Source organism: Mauremys reevesii, linkage group 2, assembly GCF_016161935.1.
Source record: "Mauremys reevesii isolate NIE-2019 linkage group 2, ASM1616193v1, whole genome shotgun sequence".
Taxonomy (NCBI): Eukaryota; Metazoa; Chordata; order Testudines; family Geoemydidae; genus Mauremys; species Mauremys reevesii.
Genome location: NC_052624.1, coordinates 18,085,443 through 18,113,043, shown reverse-complemented (window position 1 = coordinate 18,113,043; position 27,601 = coordinate 18,085,443). Strand labels below are relative to the sequence as shown.

At 42.9% G+C, this 27,601-nt stretch overlaps 1 protein-coding gene across 44 annotated transcripts in view; it reads right to left on the bottom strand.

The window, feature by feature from the left end:
- DPP6 (dipeptidyl peptidase like 6) overlaps positions 1–27,601 on the bottom strand; it is a 714,691-nt gene that overhangs the window by 158,240 nt on the left and 528,850 nt on the right. For all 44 annotated transcript variants that reach the window (XM_039524563.1, XM_039524587.1, XM_039524562.1 and 41 more), the window contains one exon: positions 11,405–11,486. In XM_039524563.1, coding sequence (XP_039380497.1) covers positions 11,405–11,486 — 82 coding nt within the window. The remainder of the gene's footprint in view (positions 1–11,404; positions 11,487–27,601) is intronic.

The window sequence follows — 27,601 nt, the reverse complement described above, 5'->3', positions numbered from 1 at the left end:
GGAATTGCCCACTACTGCAGAGAGTCCAGGATGGCTGAAGACAAGCCTCTTCAACAATTGGCAACTCAGGTGATAGACCAGCTTCAACCATACTTGAAGAGGAAGAAGGTGCAATCTCACATGCTGGACTAGGTAAGTGCATGCAGCCATATGACCTAGTAACTTCAGATATATGCAGACCGTAGTTGAAGGTTGAGACTGGAGTGTCAGACACAGGTGATGAACTACTTGAAATCATTCATTCAGCAGAAATGCTCTTGAACTCCTAGGGCATAGTAGGGCCCCAATGAACTTGATTTTTTGGGGTGGTATTAATACAGACTTTCCTTCGTTCAAAATCAGGCCCAGATGATCAAAGAGACATAGTGTGAACTGGACATGGCCGAGGACTTGTTCTTTGGATTTGCCTCTCACTAACCGATTGTTCAGGTATGGGAAGACATGAATTCCTCTTTTTCTGAGATAGGCTGCTACACAGACACACATTTGGTAAATACCCATGGAGCAGAGGACAGGCCAAAGGGAAGCATCTTGTACCAAGAATGCTGATTTGCCACTAGAAATGTCAGAAACCTCCTGTGACTTGGGAAAACTGCCACATAGAATCATAGAATCATAGAATTCAAGATCAGAAGGGACCATTATGATCATCTAGTCTGACCTCCTGCAAGATGCAGGCCACATAAGCCGATCCACCCACTCCTTAGCAAGTGACCCCTGCCCCATGCTTCGGAGGAAGGCGAAAAACCTCCAGGGCCATTGCCAATCTTCCCTGGAGGAAAATTCCTTCCCGACCCCAAATATGGCGGTCAGCTGAACCCCGAGCATGCGGGCAAGACTCTCCAGCCAAACCCTCTGGAAAAGGTTACATCATACCAGGCACATAATTGACCTATTGACTAAGCCCGTTATCCTATCATACCATCCCCTCCATAAACTTATCTAGCTTAATCTTAAAATCATGGAGGTCCTTCGCCCCCACTGTTTCCCTCGGTAGACTGTTCCAGTATTGCACTCCCCTGATGGTTAGAAACCTTCGTCTAATTTCAAGCCTGAATTTCCTGACTGACAGTTTATATCCGTTCGTCCTTGTGTCCACATTAGCACTGAGCTGAAATAATTCTTCTCCTTCCCTGGTATTTATCCTCTGATATATTTAAAGAGTGTAATCATATCTCCTCTTATCCTTCTTTTGGTTAAGGAAAACAAACCGAGCTCCTCAAGTCTCCTTTCATACGAAAGGCCTTCCATTCCTCGGATCATTCTAGTGGCCCTTCTTTGTACCTGTTCTAGTTTGAATTCATCCTTCTTAAACATGGGAGACCAAAACTGCACACAATACTCCAAATGAGGTCTCACCAGCACCTTATATAACGGGACTAGCACCTCCTTATCCCTACTAGAAATACCTCGCCTAATGCAACCCAAGACCGCATTAGCTTTTTAACCACATCACATTGCCTACTCATAGTCATCTTGCGATCAACCAGGACTCCTAGGTCCTTCTCCTCCTCCGTTACTTCCAACTGGTGCGTCCCCAGCTTATAACTAAAGTTCTTGTTAGACATCCCTAAATGCATAACCTTACACTTCTCACTATTGAATTTCATCCTGTTACTAATACTCCAGTTTACAAGGTCATCTAAATCTCCCTGGAGAATATCCCGATCCTCTTCCGAATTGACAATACCCCCCAACTTGGTGTCATCCGCAAACTTTATCAGCCCACTTCTACTCTTGGTTCCCAGGTCAGCAATAAATAGATTGAATAAAATCGGACCCAAAACCGAGCCTTGAGGAACTCCACTGGTAACCCCCCTCCAACATGGAAGAAAGTGTCCCAAGATTGAGGGTTGCAAACCAGTCATTGTCATTCAGTGCAGGGAGAATGGTTGCTAGGGTAACCATGTGGAACCTCATGTATTTGATATACTTGTTGAGACTGCAGAGATCAAGGACAGGTCTCATCCCTTCCTTGGACTTGGGGATCAGGAAGTACCATGAGTTCAGGGCATGGCAGGGGAAGAGACAGATTGGATGATCCACGGTTGCACCTATCCTCCTGTCTTCCCCATGAAAGAAGAACGGGGTGAGGAACTGTGTACAATGCTCCGATCACTTGGCTACAGAAGCCTATGCAGAGACTCTTTTCCTCCACCACTGTGCATTTACCCAGGTCCCTGTCTGTCTACATCAGCTGGCTGCTAGACTTGGGATTTGCCCCATAATGTTTCATTCAAACAGGACAGATTTGGCGTTACGGAAGGGCTACCTTTTCCCCCTTGTTCTTAACAAGCAAACCAAACCAGACTAATTACATATAGCAGACTGCAGCTCAGTATTGATTCAGATGTCATTGCAATGGAAAATATAAGAGAACAGCAGCATGAAAAATTAATGATGCAGAATCTATGAAATAATGCTGGAAACAAACATACCTCCAGGATTTATATTCTCACTGCAGATCAAAGGCTCTGTTGGATTAGAAGCAACACCAGATGATTCACTTACTCCTGTGAAAGAGGTCTTCCTCACTTGATATCTGCTCAGCACTTCTGCCTGGAACTAAGCTAGACTGACAGGCATGAATTCAGGCAAGCGAAAAAAAGCTAATTAGAGGAGTCAGTCCAGTTTAGTTCCAGGTGCCATCACTTAGCCAGCATTCTGCAACTGAAAAACCCAGCTAGCTGGGACACGTACTAGTGATGAACTAATTCACTGCCAGCCGTATGGAGAAATTAAACAGGCATGTCCTACTCCTGTGGAGTAGCTTTTGTGATTCAACTCTTCAATATATAGATGAACTCCCGTTTTGCTCTTATCCACACTGCACTTTCTATACAGCACCATTGACTACAGGGAGCTGTTCACCTGCATTAATGTTCATTGCTTGAGGGCTTCTACAAAACCTTAACCTGCTACTGGCTGACGTATGTTGCTCTTTTTCCTAGCGTAAGAATTTCAGTGAATTTGAGATTGCTTCTTGGAATTACTACAGCTTCCATCATTGTCATTTATTTGTTTAGCACTGACTTCATGCTCAGTGCTGTGCAAGGCACAAAAATAAAAACTGTCCCTTCCCCAAAGAGTTTACATTTGGAAAGATCCACTGACTTCTGTGGAAATGCAAGAGGGATGAATTTTGACCATTCTGTGGATTTGTAATAAACTCCAGAGCAAAAAAAAGTGTTTAGCTGCTAGGGACAGACATAATCCCCTTCCACATCTTTCATGCAATTTAAAAAGACATTGGAAACGGCAAAGAACAGACAGGGCTGCGAGCACCAGCATAAATCATCTGTGTTCAGTCTAGAACACGTAGTATAATCAGAGGAAGAGAGAACATTTGGATTATAATTCCTGGCCACAGGGCTCCACAGAATTGCTCCCCCAGCATCTGATATGAGACTGTATCATGAATATCTGTTTGGATAGACACTTATGAATTCTCACAGAAGAAATGTGAAAATAGCAGCATGTCAGAAATTCATCTGATTTCCAAATGGGAGTTAAACAACTCTTGTGAAAAGTGTTTTCAACTTGTTGAGGCACATTTGGCAGGTACTATTTCTAAGCACACTAATTATGAAAGCCCTATTGCTTGTGCCTTAGCCAGAAGAGCACTAGCCATACACATTCATAGTAATACCTTAGGGCAAACATTTCAAACCTGTGTGCATGTGAATGTAGTCACCTAAATCCCTATTTAAGTAACTAGATAAAAGTGGCCAATTTCCACTGCATTCCTTGGGCACTTTTATTCCAGTGCCTAAATGTGAATTTGAGTCATGGTGACACTCTCACTCCTAAAGGTGGTTCCCTAGGCCAGAGCTGAAACAAGTTGGCAGGGAAGCCTGGCCTGCTGCTGCTCATATTACACCTGTCCTGTGGATAAATAGAGGGCTTTAGGCTGGTCAGTCTCACATCTTCCAGGATCGCTGAATTCACCAAGGGGAAGTTTACCCGTGCTGATGATTCTCATGAGGGCTTTGTGAGATCTCTGCACAAGGCTGAATTTCACCATAAAATCTTAAAGCTACAAACTGAGAGAGAGAGAGAGACGAGTCCAATCAGATCAATTTATAGGGGCTTCCGTGCCAGACAGAATAGCACTTGAATCTAGAGAGAAGGAAGGTAGAGAGTGATGGGTCATGGGTACCAATATCTGTGGGATGAAGGGAAGAAGAATTCCTGAAAGACAAGCATAAACATAATAAGGCAAAGATGCCACAAATGAACAGATTATCCCATGATACTTCTAGTGCCATCTACCATCAACCTCCCCACATCTCTAGAAAATCACATCTCCATAGTTTGACGGAAATACAGATGATCAATATAAACCCAGCTAGCAACGTACTGTTACTAGCTGAAGGATGGTGGCGTGACACTTGAGAAAGGGTGAAGGCTACAGGGTGAGTGATGAAAGAGATTGATTCTCTATTGCCCTACACCCGTGGCAAGTGAACATAACACACTACCATTTTGATTTAGCACTGCTTTGCATTTACTTTGCCCAGGCAGAAATGATCACACAGGATGCAGGACGAAAAAAAATCAGGCCCAGTAAGTCACCTCTATTTAAGTAATATCTTCTCAGCTGAGACTTATTACATCATCCAATGATGTTAACAAGAGTCCTTCGGTTGACTCCCCTGGGTATTGGACTCGTGGCTGATTTTTACACCAATCTGGTAGCACACACAGATATTTTTATGCGTTAGTGGATTTTTCATTTTCAAACAGTGGAGGAAGAGTGGTTGTGAAACATTTGTTTCAATGGGTCAGAAGTGAAATACATCTGCACATAGGGTGACCAGACAGCAAATGTGAAAAATCAGGATGAGGGTGTGGGGGGGGTAATAGGAGCCTATATAAGAAAAAGAACCAAAAATCGGGACTGTCCCTATAAAAACAGGACATCTGGTCACCCTATGACTGCACTTTGGCTTTGTAACTCAAGTAGATTTTCTCAGCTATGGTATTTTTTGTTATCTAGATAGCTCCACTGGTGCGCATGGCACTTTGCAGATGAGTAAGAAGCTCCTATAAATTGATACTATGGACCATGCCCTAAGGAGTTTTTAACATAAGAACATAAGAACATAAGAATGGCCGTACCGGGTCAGACCAAAGGTCCATCTAGCCCAGTATCTGTCTACCGACAGTGGCCAACACCAGGTGCCCCAGAGGGAGTGAAACTAACAGGCAATGATCAAGTGATCTCTCTCCTGCCATCCATCTCCATCCTCTGACGAACAGAGGCTAGGGACACCATTCTTACCCATCCTGGCTAATAGCCATTTATGGACTTAGCCACCATGAATTTATCCAGTCCCCCTTTAAACATTGTTATAGTCCTAGCCTTCACAACCTCCTCAGGTAAGGAGTTCCACAAGTTGACTGTGCGCTGCGTGAAGAAGAACTTCCTTTTATTTGTTTTAAACCTGCTGCCTATTAATTTCATTTGGTGACCCCTAGTTCTTGTATTATGGGAATAAGTAAATAACTTTTCCTTATCCACTTTCTCAACATCACTCATGATTTTATATACCTCTATCATATCCACCCTTAGTCTTCTCTTTTCCAAGCTGAAGAGTTCTAGCCTCTTTAATCTTTCCTCGTATGGGACCCTCTCCAAACCCCTAATCATTTTAGTTGCCCTTTTCTGAACCTTTTCTAGTGCTAGAATATGTTTTTTGAGGTGACGAGACCACATCTGTACACAGTATTCAAGATGTGGGTGTACCATGGATTTATATAAGGGCAATAATATATTCTCAGTCTTATTTTCTATCCCCTTTTTAATGATTCCTAACATCCTGTTTGCTTTTTTGACCGCCTCTGCACACTGTGTGGACATCTTCAGAGAACTATCCACTATGACTCCAAGATCTTTTTCCTGACTCGTTGTAGTTAAATTAGCCCCCATCATGTTGTATGTATAGTTGGGGTTATTTTTTCCAATGTGCATTACTTTACATTTATCCACATTAAATTTCATTTGCCATTTTGTTGCCCAATCACTTAGTTTTGTGAGATCTTTTTGAAGTTCTTCACAATCTGCTTTGGTCTTAACTATCTTGAGCAGTTTAGTATCATCTGCAAACTTTGCCACCTCACTGTTTACCCCTTTCTCCAGATCATTTATGAATAAATTGAATAGGATTGGTCCTAGGACTGACCCTTGGGGAACACCACTAGTTACCCCTCTCCATTCTGAGAATTTACCATTAATTCCTACCCTTTGTTCCCTGTCCTTTAACCAATTCTCAATCCATGAAAGGACCTTCCCTTTTATCCCATGACAGCTTATTTAATTTAAAACAGACAGGTAACATAACAGGAAAAGACAAAAGAAAACTTGGGCAAAGGGAAATTACTCCTGGGAGAGGATTGTTACAAAAAATGCAGATCATTTAGTTTGTTTCTGTTTCAGGTCTCTCTCTCTTTAATATAATTAGGCACACAAGACAGAGTAAGAGCTGACAGCATTGTAGCTGATGTTAGTGACTGAAAGCTCCCTCAGGAGGAAAGTGAAGAAAGGGATTTTTAAAAAATAGCCACAAAAAAGCTAAACCACTGGACCCAGATCCTCCACTCCACTCTACTCCTGAAGCAGCACACACCAGCTGGAAAGCTGTCCTAAAAGGGGAGACAGCCCTCCTCTCAACACAGAGGACTCCTCAGCTGGTGCAAGGCCAGTGCACTGGCTTCACATCACCTGTCCCTTCCAACCCGTGTAAGAGAAGAGAAGGAAGGAGGTGGGCAGGAGGGGACGGTGATCTGACAGATCCCCGGCCTGCATAACAGTAGGCCCCAGCTCATCAGGGCTGGGCTTAGGGGTAGGCAATGAGGCTGTCCGTCCTAGGCACCAAATCATCACATTCAGGGCTGCCAAATCTGCAGCTATTTTGTCTATTTCTTTTGCATGCACCTTTGGGAGAATGACTTGATGAGCAGGTAGAATTAAAAACATTCCTTCCCCACCCCCACCCCCCATGGGGGAGAAAACACTTAATGGAGGGCCTACAGCTGACACAGCTTAGAGCAGATCTGAGTCACTCCAAGGGCTTTTGGCCTTCCACCAGGCCAGGAATGGGGGAGCAGAAATGAGGCTCAAAACTATCCATCTTCTCCCATCCCTTCACTGCTCTCAGCTGTACCAAGTATAAGCTCAGCATAGCTGATGACTGAGCCCATGGAGTTTATGAAGACTGGGAAGACTCAAGTGAAATAAACAATCGAATAGTCTGTTCTCTTAATGTGTGAGAGACTGGGTATAACTCTCAGAACCTTACCAACCTTTTTCAAAGAGAAAAAATAGGCCCTTTGGTTTTGGAGTCTGGATTGCTTCCCTATGAGAAGGCATTATGTCCACTGGGAAGCAGATGGCCATTACACACTGGGGCAGTGTAAGTAGTTTTGGAATACTGAATAATGAGCACAGAATGGTTTTTTCCATCTTCTTTATCCTGTTCTTTTTTCCTGGGCATCTATGCCACGATATGTTACTGATTTGTTTTCTGTAGATTGGAAAGTCCACATTAGTGCATCTCAAAGCCTGACTATGTACTTGAATTTTTGTAAAACAACAACAATAATATTGTGTTTAAACGTCTAAAATTATTTTGCTTGGCAAGGAAAAGAGCAAAAATAGCAATATGCTAGAGGTATATAAAATGCACAGTATATATAAAAGCTTCGGCTTAACTCACCCCAGAATACAAGGACAAAAAATACAACCAAATTAGAAGATAATATATTTAGAAGGGGCAAAAAGAAATACTGTTTTAATGCAACACATAATTAGCTTGCTGTTGCAGGAGGCTCTTGATGTAAATATCTTGGCAAGATTCATAATGGGGGTTAGAGACTTACATATAAAAGAATATCTGCAGTTACACTAGTCAGGACACGGGTTACCAATCCTAATGCATTAAACCCCCAGTTCCACTCTTACTGAAGTCAAAGGAAAAAAGTCCCATTGGCATCAGTGATGCAGGATCAGGCCCTAAATGATCACCAGTGAAGAGAGGAAGAGATTTTGTCCCACAATGCGTCTTAAACAATTGGGGATGTATGATATGGAATTTGTTCATTTCTCCACGAAGGATTCATAATAGGCTGTTGGTAGAGGCAAGATATTGAACTGAATGGAGGATAAGTCTGGGTTTTGGTATGGCTATGTTCCTTTTTCTAATTAATTGCAAATTAATTGTCCATTGTGGAATCCCCATTGATGAAGGTTTTGGACAAACACCTCTCAGGGATAGTCTCGGTCCTGGACGCCTGTCTCAGTGCAGAGGGCTGGTCTTGATGACCATCATATAAATCTCAAGTACTTGGTAGTATTACACGATAATTCCAGGAGTGAATGGCAGATAACTATAGTGATCGACCCCAGCAGAAAATCTGTTGAAGAAAGGAAGATACACTCGTGACATAAGAAATGGCCCGAGCACAATTCAGGTTGCCTTGTCTTTCAGATTAGAAGAGTGCAGTTTTTGTTATGCTTTGAACAGCTCACTTTGTACTAAAATAAAAATTAAACAGTTAAGTAACAGGGAAAAAACCCTTCTTTTATTCTATTCTTCAGTTTTTCTAAAGGCAGTTCCTTGTTAATGAAAATCTCTTTATACATATGGAATTATAGGTACTGATTGGAAGCCCAATGAAATAGATACAGCACTGCCAAAGTTAATATACTGCAAACAGTTCCGTCGGCATCAGAAATCATCTGAAATCATCAATCTGATCAGCCAGAACTATTCAGTCTCTGTTATCCTTTTATGCTCGAAAGAGTCCTATCATGGTATAATCTTTTTTTTTCCCAACAGAAAATAGAAGTAGTAAAACTGTTTAAACTGTGTTTGCTTTGTTGTAAGATGACTGAACTCTTTACAAGCTTTCCTCTTTCAGTGTTCTCATTCTTGTGTTAAAGGTCCCCACCAGTACCTTATTGTTTATACCTTATAAGAAGTGCCACATTTTCACTTCTTGAAGCAGCCATCTGCTATTTATAAGCACAAAAGGTACATATAGCACAGGAAGCCAATAGATTGAGGATCACCAAGTCATTTCACTCAGGTCACCAAACAAAGTTTATTCTTATAAGACAGCAAGATGTTCCAAAGAAGACTGACAGCAGATTCTTCACATCTTAGGAACAGTAGGGCCCGATTCGCCTTCCATCCACACCAGTGGAAATCAGAAGCAATGCCACTGAAGTCAATGGAGTTACATCAGTGTGAACACGCCACATTTCCACTAGTCTGGAGTCCAAAGCTCGCTCTCAAACCCAAACCTCACATGTGCTAGTACAATCCACACCACAATGGCCACAAGGTCAACATACTGAAGGCGTCCAATGGTACACGTGACAGATGGAGCGAGAGAGGGGTGTGTGAGTATGTGCAGGGAGAAGAGGAATGTCTTTCTAATCATTTTTCACATGCAGGAAAACCCCTGCATCAGTATTGTTAGGTTCTTTGTGCAGTAACTATAAGGTCTGCAGCTGCGTCAAAGCTGACTTTTCTGGTGAAGCGGAAGATGAGCGCCATTCCTGTGCCTCCTACAAGCCACAGTGCTGAAGAGAGGACTTAGTTGCCAGCAGTGGCAGCTGCTGCCATTTCTTTGTCATGAACCACAGTAGTGCATGTACGGCTCCTTCAGTGTTTTGGAAGCCATCTTCCAGTAATGCCACATACTGAACATTTTTGACAGCTAGCCTGTGAGAATATTTCTTGAGAGGAAAACAAGTGTGGTTCCCCTGGCCACTTTTCAAGATTAATTTTCTGTGTAAAAGCCCATTTGAACGTGCAGTAGCACAAATGCCTCTAGCAGATAACAAATCCTTAGAACCAGCTATAAAATCTTTCTCCCGGAAGGTACGATTTCAACACAAGAGGTGTTAAGTTCTCCTGACAATGCTATCAAAAACATTCATGGCTTCCTCCTCCTGCTCTACTGCACAGAAAGCCTATCAGCCTGCAAGCAAATGTTAAAACAGGCTTTTTATAAAAGCAAAAACATCACGGCTTCACTGCCTGCTTAACAGAACTTGTGGCTGCCCCCTTTTAATTGTGCCTTCTGAGAAAAGGTGACAGTTGGCACTTTAAAAGCTTAGATATTGGATTTGCACCAGGAAATGAGGACAGGGAACGCTTGCTCTAAGGAAGAACACACCTAAGGTAGCAGGAGCTATGAGCTGACAGTTGAGATTGCACAAGCTCTCACCGTGTGGAAACCCGCATGAGCCACGAAGAGACCATGATAATTTTGGGAACAAAGCACTCCATGAGGGCTCCCCTTTTCACCCCTGCAGATTTGGGTCCTTGTCTACATTGGTCCATTTCACAAGCCATTGTGGGCCAAATTCAGGTGCAAATCCAGAGTAGCTCTGTGGAAGCTACTGTGTACACATACCTCAACTCTACACAGGTCTGTCAATACAGACAAACTGCCATGTCCCTGCTACCCCAGAGGATGATGTCCCGTTCTGAGTCTGCCAAAATAATTACAGTATTGCAAATCTGGAGACATTCCATGGAAGCAGAAACCTCTCATGAAGCAGGGATTTTTCACCTAAGGTAGACCGGTGTAGAGAAGTTTGCCCTACAACTGACACCAGGATAATCAAATCCAGGATCTCAAGTTGCTATTGACAAAGTGCTCATTTTCTGTATTTCAAATAATCAGCCGTTTGAACAAAATCTATTTATCTTCCTACTATAGAATATTAATAAATGACATATATTTGTTAATATTAAGAACAACCCCTGTACAGGTGCTACAGGTGCTATTGCTAAATCAACTCCTTTTAGAAACCTGCAGGACTGAACAATAGAAGGGACTTGAGGAAGGACTGGAGTGGAGCAGGGCAGACCCAGCAAGAAAGGAGACAATTTATACTAGATAAGTGGAAAACAGAGCTTTGGCGACATTGCCTATGGAATACTTTCTATTATTAAATATTTGCACTGCAGTAGTACTGAGGGGATCATGGCTTCACTGCATTGTTCTCAACAAACATATGTTTTGATATTATGCACATGAGTAATGGTATGTGCAGACACAAAATGCCAGTGTATCCCCATGCATTGAGTGTACAAGTGCATTGAGCACGTACAAGTTGGGGGTGTGCTGATGGACAGGCATAACCTAGCATGCTCACTTTTGAAAAGTTGGGGCCACAACATTCAGAGATGAGTTAGGATTTTAATAGCATGAGGACAATATACCACAAACGCTCCAGACACATGTTGGTTGTAAGAAATCAGCCACTGAAGAATTGCTCTAAGAGAAAAGGGGGTAGTTGGCACAATATCTATTAATACTGATTTTTCAAAATGACAACAGCATGTGTTTGTATAAACTCATTTCCATGCTTGTGCTATCTTACCAATTGTTGCCCCTTCGGACCCCATCCAGCGTACTGAAGTTTTGCGTTACTAACTTCGGGCGGATACAAACTCTGGGGATCCCTGAAAAAAAGACAAAGATTTCAGCCTCTAGAGTTTCATCCTTTAAACTTGTGCAGTCCCTACTTTGAAGTTCCAGCACATCCACTTGCGTCCGCTTCTTTGGCTAGAACCTGCCAGCACTTACTACTGGAATTCAATGACTACTTAACATGTAGTCAGCACTACTTCTGGTAACAAGTGTGGGTAGGAACAGCTGACAAATACCTCTTCTCACTAATAAAAGACTGAAATACATTCGTTCTACCAATGACTAGCCTAAGCCTTAAGTATTAGTCAAGGGAAGGCAAACAAAATAATTGTATTTATCAACACTTGGGATATCTACAAAGGACAAACAATAATTACAGTTCTGAAACACACTGCCATGAGATAATATAATTTCATCTTCTTCACCCCATGGCTTTTCTGCCTGATAATTTAGTTTTGAACATGATGGCAGGGAACTCTGGCATCTCTATTACTACTGCATAAACTGATATACAGCTTGGCTTTCAGGGGAAGAGCTGTTATTAATAATACTGAATCGCAGTATGTTAAAAATAAAATTGAAATGCTTTTCCTGTTCCTTCATCTGTTACCTTTGTTTTAAAGAAGAACATCAGTGAACATGGCAAATGCAATCAAAAATAGTGTGCTTCTGTAAATGTCAGTGCTGCATAATGTCATCTTGTCACATCATAGGCATCATGTTGTCTCCCATTATTTTGATGGTGCTTATACTCAATGCAAATAATTATTTTTGATAATTGCTATTACAACCCTTTGTATTTATATAACAAGTCTATAAATAAGAATATGAATAAAGCTTTCATATAGTGCTATTCACAGTAGCTCTCAAAGTGCTTTTCAAAGGAGGTCAGTATCATTACTGCCATTTTATAGATGGGAAAACTGAGGCACAGAGCAGAGGAGTGACTTGCCTGAGGTCACATTGTAGCCCAGCGGTAGAGGTGGGCATAGAAGCCAGGTGTCCTTAGTCTCAATTCATTGCTCTACCACTAGACCACACTGCCTCTCTTCTTTCACTTGTCTGACTTTTATTCCTTCCGTAAGCACATTGTTTTCTCTTGCCTCTTTTACAATACAATGAAATGAAAGGCAATAATTAGACACCACCAGTTAAATTCAATTATGTCTAAAAATGTGTGCCCTTTTCCCTTTTAGACTGGAAAACACAGTAAGTTCACATGCATTATATTTTAAGGCTGATGCTATATATAAGGGCCTGATCCCGCTCTTTTTAATTAGCCAAAAACTAATTTGTGATCCTTGCCACATGCACTAGCGCTTGAGGAAGCACACAGAATAATATAATCATAGGACTGGAAGGGACCTCAAGAGGTCATCTAGTCCAGTCCCCTGCACTCATGGCAAGACTAAGTATTATTTAGACCATTCCTGACAGGAGTTTGTCTAACCTGCTCTTAAAAATCTCCAGTGATGGAGATTCCACAAACTCCCTAGGCAATTTTTTTTCAGAGTTTAACTACCCCGACAGTTAGTAAGTTTTTCCTAATGTCAAACCTAAACCACCCTTGCTGCAATTTAAGCCCATTGTTTCTTGTCCTATCCTCAGTCGTTAAGGAGAACATTTTTCTCTTCTCCTTGTAACATCCTTGTATGTACTTGAAAACTGTGATAATGTCCCCTCTCAGTCTTCTCTTCTCCAGACTAAACAAACCAAGATTTTTAAATCTTGCCTCATAGGTCATGTTTTCTAGAACTTTAATAATTTTTGTTGCTCTTTGGACTTTCTCCAATTTGTCCACATCTTTCCTGAAATGTGGCACCCAGAACTGGACACAATATGCCAGTTGAGGACTAATCAGCGCGGAGTAGAGCAAAAGAATTACTTCTCATGTCTTGCTTACAGGTACTCCTGATAATACACTGCAGGATGTTGGCTTTTTTTTGCAACAGTGTTACATTGTTGACTCATATTTAGCTTGTGATCCACTCTGCCCCCCAGATCTCTTTCCACAGTACTTCTCCTAGGCAGTCATTTCCCATTTTGTATGTGTGCAGCTGATTATTCCTTCCTAAGTGGAGTACTTTGAATTGGTTCTCATTGAATTTCATCCTATTTACTTCAGACCTTTTCTCCAGTTTGTTCAGATCATTTTGAAGTTTAATCCTAACCTCCAAAGCACTTACAACCCCTCCCATCCACAAACTTTATAAGTGTACTATCTGTGCCATTATCTAAATCATTGGTCTCTTGAGGCCCCTTCCAGTCCTATGATTCAATGGTTGATGAAGATATTGAACAGAACCGGATGCAGAACTGATCCCTGCCAGATCCCACTTGATTTGCCCTTCCAGCTTGACTGTGAACCACTGATAACTACTCCCCAGGAACGGTTTTCCACCAATTATGCACCCACCTTATAGTGGCTTCATCTAGGTTGTATTTCCCTAGTTAGTTTATGAGAGGGTCATGCGAGACAGTATGAAAAGCCTTACTAAAGTCAAGATACAGGCAGTCCCTGACTTTACGACGTTCGACTTATGACAAACAGGACTTACGACATTTCTGAATCGGAGTGGATTGTGGTTCTGAGTTACGACTTACAACACAATTTTCAGGAACCAATTGTGTCCTAAGTCCGAGGACTGCCTGTATACTACATCTACCGCTTCCCCCTATCCACAAAGCTTGTTACCCTATCAAAGAAAGCTATTAAGCCACTGCACTCATTTTTAAAAGGTGCATATCATTTGCTGCTCCAGCATAGCATGCATGACCCCAGTGGTGTTCGTATGGTCTTCATTCTCCAAAGGAAGAATGTTTCCAGGAGCTGCTTCAGGAGCAGTTACAATTTCTGCTTCCGTCCCGCAAGGATGAAAAAGGCTCTGGCAGGGGGGAGCTGCCAGAGCCTTTCCCCACCCCGCTGAAAGGCTCCAGCAGTAGGGAACTGTTAGAGCGTGTTCCTGCTGCCTCCCCCTGCCAGAGTGTTTCCCCGCAACTGGAGCCTCTCAGTGGGGAAGCAGCGGGACGCTACACTGCTAAAAATAGGTGTTTAGATGGGGGAGGCACGGCTTGGATGTGTAGAGAGCTGTGCAGGGAAGATACCCTAGAGTTCAGGTGTGGGGGGCACTTTACTCACCTATCCTGCACCTCACCGTCTACACTGCTATTTATACCCATGCTAGCTGGGCGTGTAGTGTCTATATGATACACACTGCCAAAAGTGCAGACCTACTCTAAGCTGGCCCTATTTTTCTGCCTTCAAGGGTGCATGGATTTCCCATTACTAGGATAAGAATTACAGGTGCACACCGACAAACTGATAAATATCCACCCCTAAACATTTTCCTCTTGCAGTTTGAGTTGCTCCTGATAATTCTGTTTTCGGTTTTCATGCTGATCTCTCTCTCAGATAGGATCATCCACTGCAGCATCCCTGTTATGCTGTGAGGGGTGACACTGCTCAGGGTTTGGTCAAGGAAAGCAGGAGAAGGACCTTTAACCACCTGTATGGTGTGCTTTAGTGGGAAACAAAAGGGAATGACAGGAATGTCCTGCCTTATTAAGGCCCAAGCATCCATCATAAAGGCACGACAGCATTAGCCAGCTTTGAACTGGAGGGTTCAGTCAGGAATCAGTGGTCTGCACTGGGAGTGAGGTGAAGTCACATGACCCCAGGAGGACCTCGGGGGAGGAGAGGATTCTGCCTCAGGTAGGTGTGCAGAGGGGGCCCGCCCAGGGCTACATCACCCTAGAAGGATACAATATATTGCCTCCCATTGTGTGCCAGTCCAGCTGTGCTGGGCAGTGTGGAGGCGGGGCACAGCCTTGGCTCCACCTGCTACTTATCCTTTTTGAGCTAATCCCTGCCCAAGGGGAGCCAGAAGGGAGCAGTTGCTGTGCTCTGCTAGGCCTGATTTTCAGAAGTGCTGAGCACCCTCAGCTCCCACTGACTTCCAGGGGAGTTATGGGGATACACTCTTTTGAAAATCAGGCTCTGAGGAGCATAGGAACTCCAGCTGCACCTGCCCACTGAGTCTGTTCCTCACCCCACCACCTTAGCCCGCAGAAGCTGCTGTCACACCCCAATGGCCCCCTCCCCTTAGGAAGTCCCCCAGGAAGGCAGATCAGCACTGTATATTGCTAGCGCTGTTGCAAGCATCGCAACGCATTTTGGGGAGGGTTAAAGGTGTGTGAGTGGAGAGTGGAAGGTTTCTTTGTAGGTCACAAGAGGCTGAAAAGGGGGGAGAAGAAAAAGAAAACAGCAGAAAACGCGTAACTCAACGTTGCAGCTAACAAGCTCAGTTCACAGATAAGCCACTGGCCGCTGCCCAAGGACACTGCTCACAGCCGAGACTTGGCTCGCAGCCGAGAAAGACGGGGCTTGAAAGTTGCCTGAGTGGCCATGAAAACAAAAATCCAACTACACAGACCTGCACCTGCAGGACAGCGAGGCCAGCGAAGAAGGAAACAAAGTCCAGAGCTGCAAAGATAGCAGCGAAAACAGAGCGAATGAGGCGACAACGGTGAAGGCCAACAGAAGGATAAATAAATTCTCCGAAGCCGGTGTGTTTTGGTCAGCCAAGAAGGCCACAGTAAGCCAATTGGGACTGGTATAAAGAGCACCAGGCACAGGGGGCCCTGGATGACAACACCCCCAAAGGAACCCAGGACTTAAAACCTTCCTGAGAGCTGGAGCAATTTGGAGATTACAGCGGATTCCCCGGACAACCTGGGCTCAGGGCAAGAACTCCCGTCCACCCCTCCACCCCTCTTCTTCTTACGTTACACCCAGGCCTGGCGAGCCGTGGGTCGGGCATGTGTGAGTATGAAAGTGGGTTAGGGCTTAGGGCTCTCATGCTTTCTTTCTTCCCCTAAGTGACGTGGGAGTGTTCCAAGCACACTCTGCTGTTATTTTATTATTTTATCAATAAAGCTTTAAAATTCAGACACGTGGTGTGCCTCATCATCTCCTCCCCAAAAAGATCCTGTGGTCCCAGCCTGATCAACTGACAGATTGGTAATGAAAATCTGTCACACTGCCCTCCTAGAGAAGTATGAAAAATCCTGGTTTCTTCTCTCACTCTCCCTTTCAGGAGCACTTGCAAGTCCCCCCATGCACAGTGCAAGGGTGGATGGCTGTGAGACGAAGAAGTGTGTGTTGCAGTCCATGTGGGTCGAAGCCCAGTGTTAAAATATCTGCAGGAAAAAGATGAAATTCTACCCATGACATTTGCAGGTGGAACTGGCTACAATTCTCTATTTTTACTTCACTGGAAAAGCTGTTAATTAGTTAGTTAGTTAGTTAGTTAATGGTGTCCCTAGCCTCTGTTCGTCAGAGGATGGAGATGGATGGCAGGAGAGAGAGCATTTGATCATTGCCTGTTAGGTTCACTCCCTCAGGGGCACCTGGCATTGGCCACTGTCGGTAGACAGATACTGGGCTAGATGGACCTTTGGTCTGACCCGTTACGGCCTTTCTTATATTCTTATGTTCTTATGTAATCTTCAAAGTATTTTCAGCTTTGTTTTCCTATTTGAATCCCTATAAAAACACTCCTTAGACTCACCCAGCCCCTTCTGATTCTCTCCTGGGTTTCTTGGCTGTTGTACCAAAGTCAGAATCCTCTCAGCTGGGGCTAAACTTTCACCTGAAACTGTAGTGGCATTCCCTATTTTTTAGATACATGTGTGGAGGCCTAGCCATCCATTCCCTCTTGGAAGCCACTCTCTCAGGTACTTCCTGTCTCCAATCCCTTGTGTATCTTCTCCTAGAAACTTACTTCTGGGAGAATTCTGCACCAAAAGATTTAAAAATTCTGCACCCAATATTCTAAAATTCTGCAAAATTCTGAATATTTTTGTCAAAATAACACAATATAAGCATGCCTGTTTCAATTATTTTGGTAATTTATTTCAAAATACCTGTCAGCAAATAGGTCTGTAACAATACAGACAACACAAAAAGACTCAGGAAATATTTTTTGACAAATAGATTCTTTACTAGACATATTAATACAGAACTGTGAGTAGTAATTTATTTAAACTACAATACAGAAGCTTATTTCCTGCAAAGCTCAAAAGCAGTGCAAAGGCTTGTGGGAATCAGGGGTAACAGAGGAGCTGAGGGAGAGGGAAGTAAATTGCTGGGAAGAAGCCTGGGAGTAAACCTGGAGGGTTGATGGGTGGGGGTGGGAGAAGTATGGAACAGGGTTTTTTTGAGGGGGAGAGCAAGATTGTTAGGGAGTTGGGGAGCCTCCCCCATGCAGACCCTGGCTGACCACTAGCCTCTCCCATTCAGTCAGGCACATCTGCCCCCATCCCCATGTGTCCCTGCACTCCCCCTCCCCCATGTGTCCCTGCACCTCCACTCAGCCATCTCCCTCCTCTGTTCCTATGTGTCCCTGAACCTCTCACCCCATTGTCTCCATATGTCCCTGCACCCCAACTCAGCCACTCTCCTCCCTCTGATGCCATGTGGCCCTGCACCTCCACATGTCCATGCACCACCATTCCCACTCAGCCCCTGGCTCAATTCTGTCACCACACTAGCTGTTGTGCCCCTGCTCCAGTCTGTCGCCCCCACTAGCCCTTCTGAACCCCAGTCTATGTGACCTCCCAGCAGCCCTGTGTGCCCCACTCTGTCTGTTTCCCCCATATCCCATGCCTCCTCACCTCACCCCATGGGCATGGTGCTGTGAGGAAAGCAGCCTCTCCTCCTCCCTCTCTGTGGCTGGCTGCTCAGGACCTGAGCCTGCTGCCCTCTCGTCTGGCACCACATCAGCCCCTGGTGGGTGAGAGGTGTAATCGCTGGCAGAATCTATTTTCTGTGAGGAACAAAAAAATCTGTAGGGGGACATGAATTCTGCATGCGTGCAGTGGTGCAGAATTTTCTCCAGGAGTATAGAACTATCATTTATAACAATCATCCAGGCCTCTCTGAAGATCCTGTGCTTCTCACAGCTACTTGTATATAGGCCTTGCAGTTTTTTTTAACCTCCCCTTGTGGTCTCATTTGTACCGGATTTTGGCTTCAAAATGGGTGATTTTGGATGCAGTCTTCATGCACTATTAGTTAGTTCATACAATGTTTATTAATGAACCACTTCCATTACACATTTATACTATTTTCATTGTACACTATCCTCTTCTATAACCAAACACTGTCCATTCGCCTTCATTTCCAAACCTGGAAATCACTGGGGACATTCCTATTAAAGGTTTACTGTCTCTTCTTTAGTCCCTTAAATTTGTGATTGATTTTAGTGCTTTCGAAGTGAGGAAACAATACTCACTGTTTTGAACCAGATATAAGATGGAGCAGGCGTTCAAACATCCCCAATGTGCCTCAAAGTTGACTTGTTTCAACTCTGCTATGCTAGGCCTAAGTCTCTCTAGAGGAGAGACTGCTAAATTGTTCCAAACAGACTGGTAGATATGTACAAGCAGAAGGACTCTAAAGAACTGTGAAGACTAAAAAGTTAAGCATGTGTGAAGTATGATAAGAAAAGCAAGATGGAGCACAAAAATCATTGTAGAAGAGATTATGGTAACTAAAAATGTGTCCAAGTACACAAAGAACCAGAGGTACAGTAGTGACTGAGGGAGAAAGCAAATCTTCCAAGAGATGGGAAGGTTATTTCTGACAGAAGGAAAATACATTGTTAAACAATTAAATGACTTGTTTACTTTAATGTACACAAAGGAGGAGAAGAGACAGATGTCAGAAAGAAAAACACTTCCCAGAAGGCACACAGATCAACAGAAAGAGAGAAGAAAACAAAATATTGAAGGGAATCAAAGACATACTGGAACAGTTAATCAAAGACTTAGACTGTCTGAAGATGCAGCACTAGCCACCCCAAACCCTGAATTTTAATGTAAGTGCTTAAATAGATTGGGAAACTTCTCCTGAGATATTTTGGGCTTGTTCTCTTTTAAGCATACATGTGTGAGTGCGCACATGAACGCCTGTGAGCTTGCACACCCAAACCTATTTAAAATGTCTTGAGAAATAACCCAACATTTTATTGTACAGCCCACTTCACGTAAGCCCCAAACAGTGTTTTTCAGTGATCAAAAGAAAATGCAGACAATGAAAGCAAATCAAACTCATTAAAAGGTTCAAGCATATATATATATATATATAGCAGATCTGTGGTTTGCTCTTAAAAACAACCAGGGATCCCACACATTTTACCCACAGGGCACTGAATTCCAGACATAGAGCATAAAACAGAAAAGCTCCAGGTAACAAAACAAGTTTGCTCGACAGAGTCAGCAACCCAGTCAAATTCAGCCACAAAGTAAGGAGTCTAACCAGTCTAGCTGACTACAGTCTGTCTGTGTGGCTAACACATACAACAATGTAATGTTTGGCAGCAGGCCAGGCAAAACCTGGCACAAATGCTAATACAACATTAAAATCAATCATCTGTCATAGCAGGAGTCAGTGAATGTCCATTGGGAATGATGTAAAATTCATGGCACAGGATGGTCTTTGTTGTGAAATTCTGCAAATACTGGAGGTGATTTAAAAATCCAGCAGAGACTGGGAAATGGTAAGGAGTTACAGTAATCTAGTCTGGAGGAATGGAGGCATTGACTGAAATCTTTAGTTTTCTCTAAGCATCTGCAGATGCTGGAAATGGTCTTCAGATACTGAAAGGATCTTTTAAAATAATGACATGATCATGTTCCTCATGTGACATCTTGAAAGTGTAGATGACAGAGGGTGTTTTTTTTTAAACTTTTGCTTCCACTGCTGGAATCGTATCTAGTCCACATAAAGGGATGGTGAAGAGGTGACAGCCTCCAAGGGACAAAATAAGCCACTTAAAAGCAATTTTCTTTGACTGGTGTTCAACTCCATTAAGTTTTTGCAGCCATCTAGTCTTGGGGCTCCATGAGGAAGAAGGTGAATCTATCACTGGAATCAGCAGGATCTCAAGTAATTCAGGTGAGGGATTAACAGCTGAAATGTAGCAATAACACCTAGACCTTGAAAGGACTCCCCTGAGAGGGAGATTAGACATGTTAAAGCAAGTAGGACTACAAGGGATACCGTACATTTGCAGCAGCCATGTGCCTTCTCCGATTGACCCATGACGTCAGCCTCCACCACCCACTCGTTAGTTTTTCAAACAAGCACCTTTGTGCTTTCTCCCATGCTGCCCCACATGTTTGCGAGGTGATCCGTGAAATTACTTCATTCTCCACCTTCAAATCCCTTCTCTAAAAGCTCCTTTGCCACGATGCATACGAACATCTTGATAATGGCTAGGCTGCTGGTGTGCTGACACCACTACCTGTCACACTGACCAATGCTGTCTCGCTGTTCACTTGTACTCCCTCATCTATCTGTATCCATCTGTTCCCGCTTGTCTTAGACTGTAAGCTCTTTAGGGCAGGGACCCTCTTTTTGTTCTGTGTTTGTACAGCACCTAGCACAAAGGGGTCCTGGTCCTTGACTGGGGCTCCTAGGTGCTCCTGCAGTACAAACAATACATAATAATGTGAAGATCAGCCCCTCAAAATAAGAAAATGGGAAGGGAATGGGCTGGAGAGACCTTGATGTAAAACCTATATACTTCAGAAGTGATCTCTGGAAGATCCTAGGAACAACAAACCTCATATTTACACCTCAGAATTGCATCTCCTAAAAATCAGCTGGGTCATTGAATCAGATCGAAAAGCACCTCTTATTGAAGCCCCAATACCTTCCTACAGCACCTACATATTCCCTAGTGCAGCAGCTCTACTGAGAAAGGTTTGGTCCCTTTCCCTTCCCCCCTGGACTGCTTGCCACCCCATCTCATTCCCTCTACTACAGATGTTCCCAGATGTGGTTAATTCTGCCTACCACCAAGAAAAGCTGTTTGAGAACTGCTGCCTTAGAGATTCCCATCCAACTGCTACCTGGACTGACTTGTAACATCTAATGGGATTACAGCACATGGAGGCAATGCCTGCAGAGAGCCATTCTGGGCACCAAGATCTCAGAGGAAATATGGTTGAGATAAATCAGTAAGGACCTAATCTTGCTTCCACTGAAATCAATGAGTATTCCCTACCTCAAAGTTTGAATTCACTGGAAGCAGGAGCAGGCCCTCTGTTCTGGCAAGAGATTGATTCTTGGGTTTGTTGTCTGATGTATCTATCACTTTGTATTAGTGGGTTTCAGATAAACAAGATTGACTTGGTATTTTACTTTTTGAAAGCTAAGACTCTGTGTTCAGGTTTCATTTTCATGTCAAATCAACAGGACTAGAGGCAATCTTGGAGTGTGTGTGTGTGTGTGTGTGTGTGTGTGTGTGTGTGTGTTTCAAGGATAGTGGAACACACCTTTCTCTTAAATGCCATTGTCTCACGATGCGTTTACTCATTGGACAAAAGATCCAAGATGTACATTTAGAAGAGCCATTATTACTAGACTCTTGTCAATGGGGACATGATCACTGATAGGCAATGCTACAATTAACTTGATTTTAGATAAATTTTAAAACTGGATTTATAAAACACATTTCTTATTTAGAAGGAACAACATACTATCCCATCCCTATAATTCTGCCAAACAAAAGAAATGTATACACCTGAAGTATATGTGTAAGGGGGAGTCTTCGCATCTGAAATCTCATGGTGGGGATTCTCCCTCACATGCAGCCCTGCATATGGAAGGACCTTTTGTGCCTTGATCTCCCCCTCACATATATGATGGTGGAGAAGATCAGTCACCTCTATGTCCCATTGCTCCTTCTCCTCTTCCATACTCCATGGTGGGTGTTCTGTGAGGCCAAGGTCTGTGCCAAGGAGTGGGATGGGAGAAGGAAGACCTGGTATGGATATGTATCATTCCCCACGTCCAGTTTCAAAGTGCCTCATCAGCCAGGGACCATATAATGTTTTCCACAGAGAATCTGCTCCCAGGGTCAGCAGCAGCCAGAAGAATTCCTAGTAGCATGGTGCTAATGCAGGGGTCGGCAACCTTTCAGAAGTGCTGTGCTGAGTCTTCATTCATTCACTCTGATTTAAGGTTTCGCGTGCCAGTCATACATTTTAACGTTTTTAGAAGGTTTCTTTCTATAAGTCTATAATATATAACAAAACTATTGGTGTATGTAAAGTAAATAAGGTTTTTAAAATGTTTAAGAAGCTTCATTTAAAATTAAATTAAAATGAAGAGCCCCCCGGACTGGTGGCCAGGACCCGGGCAATGTGAGTGCCACTGAAAATCAGCTCGTGAGCTGCCTTTGGCACTCGTGCCATAGGTTGCCTATCCCTGTGCTAATGGAACCATGTAGCCGGGAGAAGGTGAGTGAAGGGAACCAGAGCCCATGAGACAGTAACTAGCATCATTGCATGCATTAGTGCACAGCTTGGAGAGGTGCTTAGCATCCTTAGCCCCCACTGAAACCCATGGGAGTGGGGAGGTGCTCAGCACCTTGCACGATTGGTCCCCGAGGTTGCAATTTTTTTCTAAAGACCACCATGCCTTTGTTTGTGCTTTGCAATGTGCTATGCACAAATTAGCATGTTACATAACTGAACAATAATGCACCCGGATTTTAAATGGGCTTAACAACTTTATGAGCCTACAGTGTGCAGAGCTACAAATGTTAATCAAAGCTCATGCTTCTAGGGTCTATCTACTGTGTGATAGGGGCCCTTGGGGAAATGCATCTGGTTTACTTCTGTGTAACATGAAAATCGCACGGCATCTTGTACATCAGCAAAAACAAAACAAAACAAAAACAAGAAACAAAAAAAGTAGCTCCTCCAACCTCCAAACAAAGGCAGAAAAAGTCCCAGCTAAAGAAATAAACCAAACAAAAGAAAAACCCCATACATTCTCTTCTATTCTATTTCAGGATGTGAGATACAGAAAAGCAGAACAATTGAAAGGGCTTCTACAAGCTTATGTGGCCTGCTTTGTGGTGAATGCTGGTACTGTAATCTAATGGTTTCTCACTTTCCTCTATCCTCATTGTTCCATTTCTAACTGGCCCTTGTACCATGTTTAAAATGCTGGGTATAAACAAGGAGTGAAACTCGGCCCAAGCTGCTGAGAGTTGGTGCTGGCCAGTTTGGTGAAGGGTGGACACCCTGCAGAGTTGGGTGTGGGTTGAGGGTTAGAGCTAACCTGGGGGAAGATGGAAGAGATTCACCAAAAAGGCACAGGAACCTCTGCAAAGCTGGGACAAGTTTCCAGTTTTGTTAGGTCTGAAAGTCTAAAACTTTGCCTATTTCATTCTAGAATGGAATTTAATGGGAGTCCTTCCGCAGACATCAATGAGCACTGGTTCAGACTTATAGCACAGGAGAATTTTAAATCTAGTGACTTAAAAAAATACACCGTCAGTTTGCTGACAGACACCTTAGAAAGATGTATAATAATAATCTTTAGTAATTAATAGTTAGGAACTGATGTTAATGGAAAGTGGGGAGCAGCACAGCAAATCACCTGTGACAAAGCAGACAGGTGATTTGCTGTGCTGCTCCCCACTTTCCATTAACATCTGTTCCTAACTATTAATTACTAAAGATTATTATTTTTAGCTGCAGCAGCAGTCATTACTGCAGTTCTAAATATCAAATCCCCCACTCAGTGCCGGTTGTTGTCGTTATTATTATACATCTTTCTAAGGTGCCTGCCCATGTTATAAAGGACCCCAGCAAAAGATAGATGAGACAAGATTTGCTCTGCACACAGATGGACAAAATGTTTCACATTTAAAAGTCAAATGGTAGAAAACAATCAACCCACGGGGATGAACAGGGAATCCCCCTGAGGAGATGATAGAGTATTGATCTGCTGAAAGGGATTTCCCTTGAACGGTGCTCATCAGAGATCCAAATGGAACTGCATTTCAAATCTGAATCTCTTTTTCAAAGCAGTCACTAGATGGGGGATGTCGCCTTAAGCACGGGCTCTGTTGGATAAAATGGCTGGCGCTTTCTTACTAAAGGAAACAAAATGGGCTTTAAAAACAAACAAATGCCCTTGTATTAACTTAGCCAGTGTGCAACGGCCTGTATAGTTTGAGGTTCAGATCAATTTAAAACAGCAACAAGTTCATTGGCCCAACATCATCTCCATCAGGGCCTGGTCCAAAGCCCACTGAAATGAACGGAAAGATTCACACTGACTTCAGTGGCCTTTGGCTCAGACCCTTATCACACTGTGTTTACCCCCTGAAAGGGTGAGATTACTGCTAATTCTTCTGTTCTCAAGAACAAAATAAAAAATAAGCCTGTTGCAACATGAGGATGTTATTATTTATGGAGACACAGGTGTGCATGGAACTTTGCAGGCAAAGGTCCCTGAGCTCACAGCGTACATTAGATTGAATAGACAACAAAAATGATCTTTTATTTGACCAACTTCTGTTTGTGACAAAGAGAAGCTTTCAAGCTTACCCAGATCTCTCTTCTTCAGGGCAGGCTACAACAACAATACAGACAACGAAAATGATGGCAGCAATACTTGGGCAAGTGGAGGAAGAAAAGAAAGTAGCAGCGAAAGGAGAACACAGATTTTTCTAAGTGAATGAGAGGTATTTGGTTCCATATTTGTTTAACATACTTCAAGTTGCTAAATTTTTACATATAGTCGTATGAGGAGCTATATAGCTTCAATGAACAGGTAAGTGAGAGAGAGAAAAATCACTCGTTTCCGCTAGTTAAAATCTGATTAGCTGAAAATAGATATAATAGTACTTTGCACTTCTGTAGCATTTGCCATCCAAGTATCTCAAAGCACTTTATCAACGTTAACAAATAAAATCTCACAACACCTCTGCATGGTAGATAAACAGCATTATCATCCCTGTTTTAAGAGTTGGGGAAACCGAGGCACAGTGAAGTTACTTCACTTGCCACGGTGTTCAAATACCACAGTGATGGGCCATTGTGTAGCCATCAGAAAGGAAGAGGTGAAATCAAAAGAAGTCTGTGGCAGAGCCAGGAATTGAACCCAATTCTCTTTACTCTCAGCACTTTTATTTCTTTTAGCCATGAGACTAAATATTAAATAATTTCTTCCTCCTGTCACAGACACGAAGTGTTATGTTAAAATCTTGCTGTCCTTCAATTGGAAAGATTTTAGCCTCTACTGCTTTGCAATGAGATTCTTGTGTGTTTGTGACAACCTTCTTCCTATATACAAAGTCTGATCTGGCTTTCTTTAATTTATTTTATTCTATCCCGTTTACTATCAATAGCTGGTGTAAGAGACACAGGGTGAATCTGAACATTAGTGGGAGTTGTACAGTGAAATCTACACACACTGCTTTGAAAATGTATCCCTGAAGCTCAAAGAGCAAAATTCTCCTATTTCTTATCCATTGTGGGGATCTCTACTGCAGATTTGGCACTTAGTCCACACAGAACTTCTCTTGATGCTAATCAGAGTTCTGCATGGGGGATGAGTGTGGAACACTGAATAGAGTTCTACAGTGTGGATATGAAAAGTATAACTGCTCTAAGATTGCTCCTTGGATATGTCTGCCAGCTGCCCCTTGTTACACAGTATAAATCTGGCAAGAAGCATAAATCCTTCCTAGAAGCTGTTGTGCACAATTCCCTCCTCTCCAAATACAATGTAATCGCTACTAAATCTCCTCCTGTCTGAGCCTTACAAGCACATTTGGAATTCTGTTCTGGGGGGTTTTTTTACTCTCACATATTGTGGCGAGGGTTCATTGCTTGGTGGTCAGTAGCAATCTTTTCCTACCAGTAGTGCTAAAGGATAACAATCAGCTCAGAAACGAATGAACAGCAGGAAGTTTGACAGACTGTACCTTTTATGCTAGGTTTTACTTTGGGCATTTTAAAAACAAAGCAGAAGTGAAAATGGTGTCTTTTTTAGGCCATGGTGATGGCAGCAGATACAGGTACTTGGTAAAAGAACAATCAAATGCTACCTCATCCATAGGTACCATACCAGAATAGACTGGTGGTCCACCTAGTGCCGTATGCTGTTTTCAACAGCGGCCCGTAACCAATGACCTCGAGGTCAGTGTAGTAGGCACTCATGCAATAACCTGCCTTCTGAAGCACTCAAGAGACCTGGGTTCTAATCCCAGCTCTGCTACTGTCTTGCTGGGTGACCTTAGGCAAGTCACTTCTTCCTCAGTTTCCCCCATTTGAAAAAGAGGGATAATGATACTGACCTCCTTTGTAAAGTGCTTTGAGAGCTGTGGACGAAAAGCATTAGATAAGAGATTATTATTATTCAGTGCAAGGTCCCAGTGCAGAGCCCCAGTGGAAAAGACAAAAAAACCCAACCAACATACAACCCATTAAACATTGTGTTGGTTTATTAAATAATGTAAAATCAGTAACAGGCACCACACAGCAAGAGCACTAATAACATGTAATACAACCGAACAAGAAATAGGGATTTATATGATGTAGTTCAATACAAAAACGTTGGCAAGTGGTTCTCAAGGGGAAGAGTCGAGCAGATAGGTATTTTTTCAATCTATATGAAGAATACAGCACTCATCCTGCAGGCTGTACACAAATTGTACATTTCTTCCATCTCAGTGGAAGATTTGTCTGCGGGGCTGGGCAGTAGCGGCCTAGCAAGGATCAATGACACTGAGGAACTCTAGTGAGCAGCATTCATGCTCCCATGAGTGAACAAAAGAACAATGATGAGAAATTAACAAATAGGATTGTCTTTATGTTCTGTGCTTGCACAGTGCCTATCACAATGGGGTCCTGGTGCAGAAATGGAGCTCATGAGTGCAATTGCAAATAATAAATACATAAATAACAACAGGTTGCCACTGACAGCTTGGCAAGTGAAGCCATCATGTTGCACTAGAAGCTTTGCAAAAAAAATTTAAAATGCAGGTAACAAGCAATTTCCATCATGTATCTTGACAGCACCAGTAAGAGAAAAACAAACATGGGATACAAAGCTGTGTCCAATGAAACAACTGATCAATTTTACAGAAGTAACAAATCCACTAGATGGCGCCCAAGAACAGTATGAGCTTCATTGTTCTGACACTTGATAGAAAGAAAACAGGGGTACAGGTAGTGGATGCCAGGTTTCCAGCTCTATTGAGCAGCCTTTAAAAAAAAATTTAAAAGGCAAAAAAACAACAAACAAATCTTCACTCTTGAAAATAAGAACAAT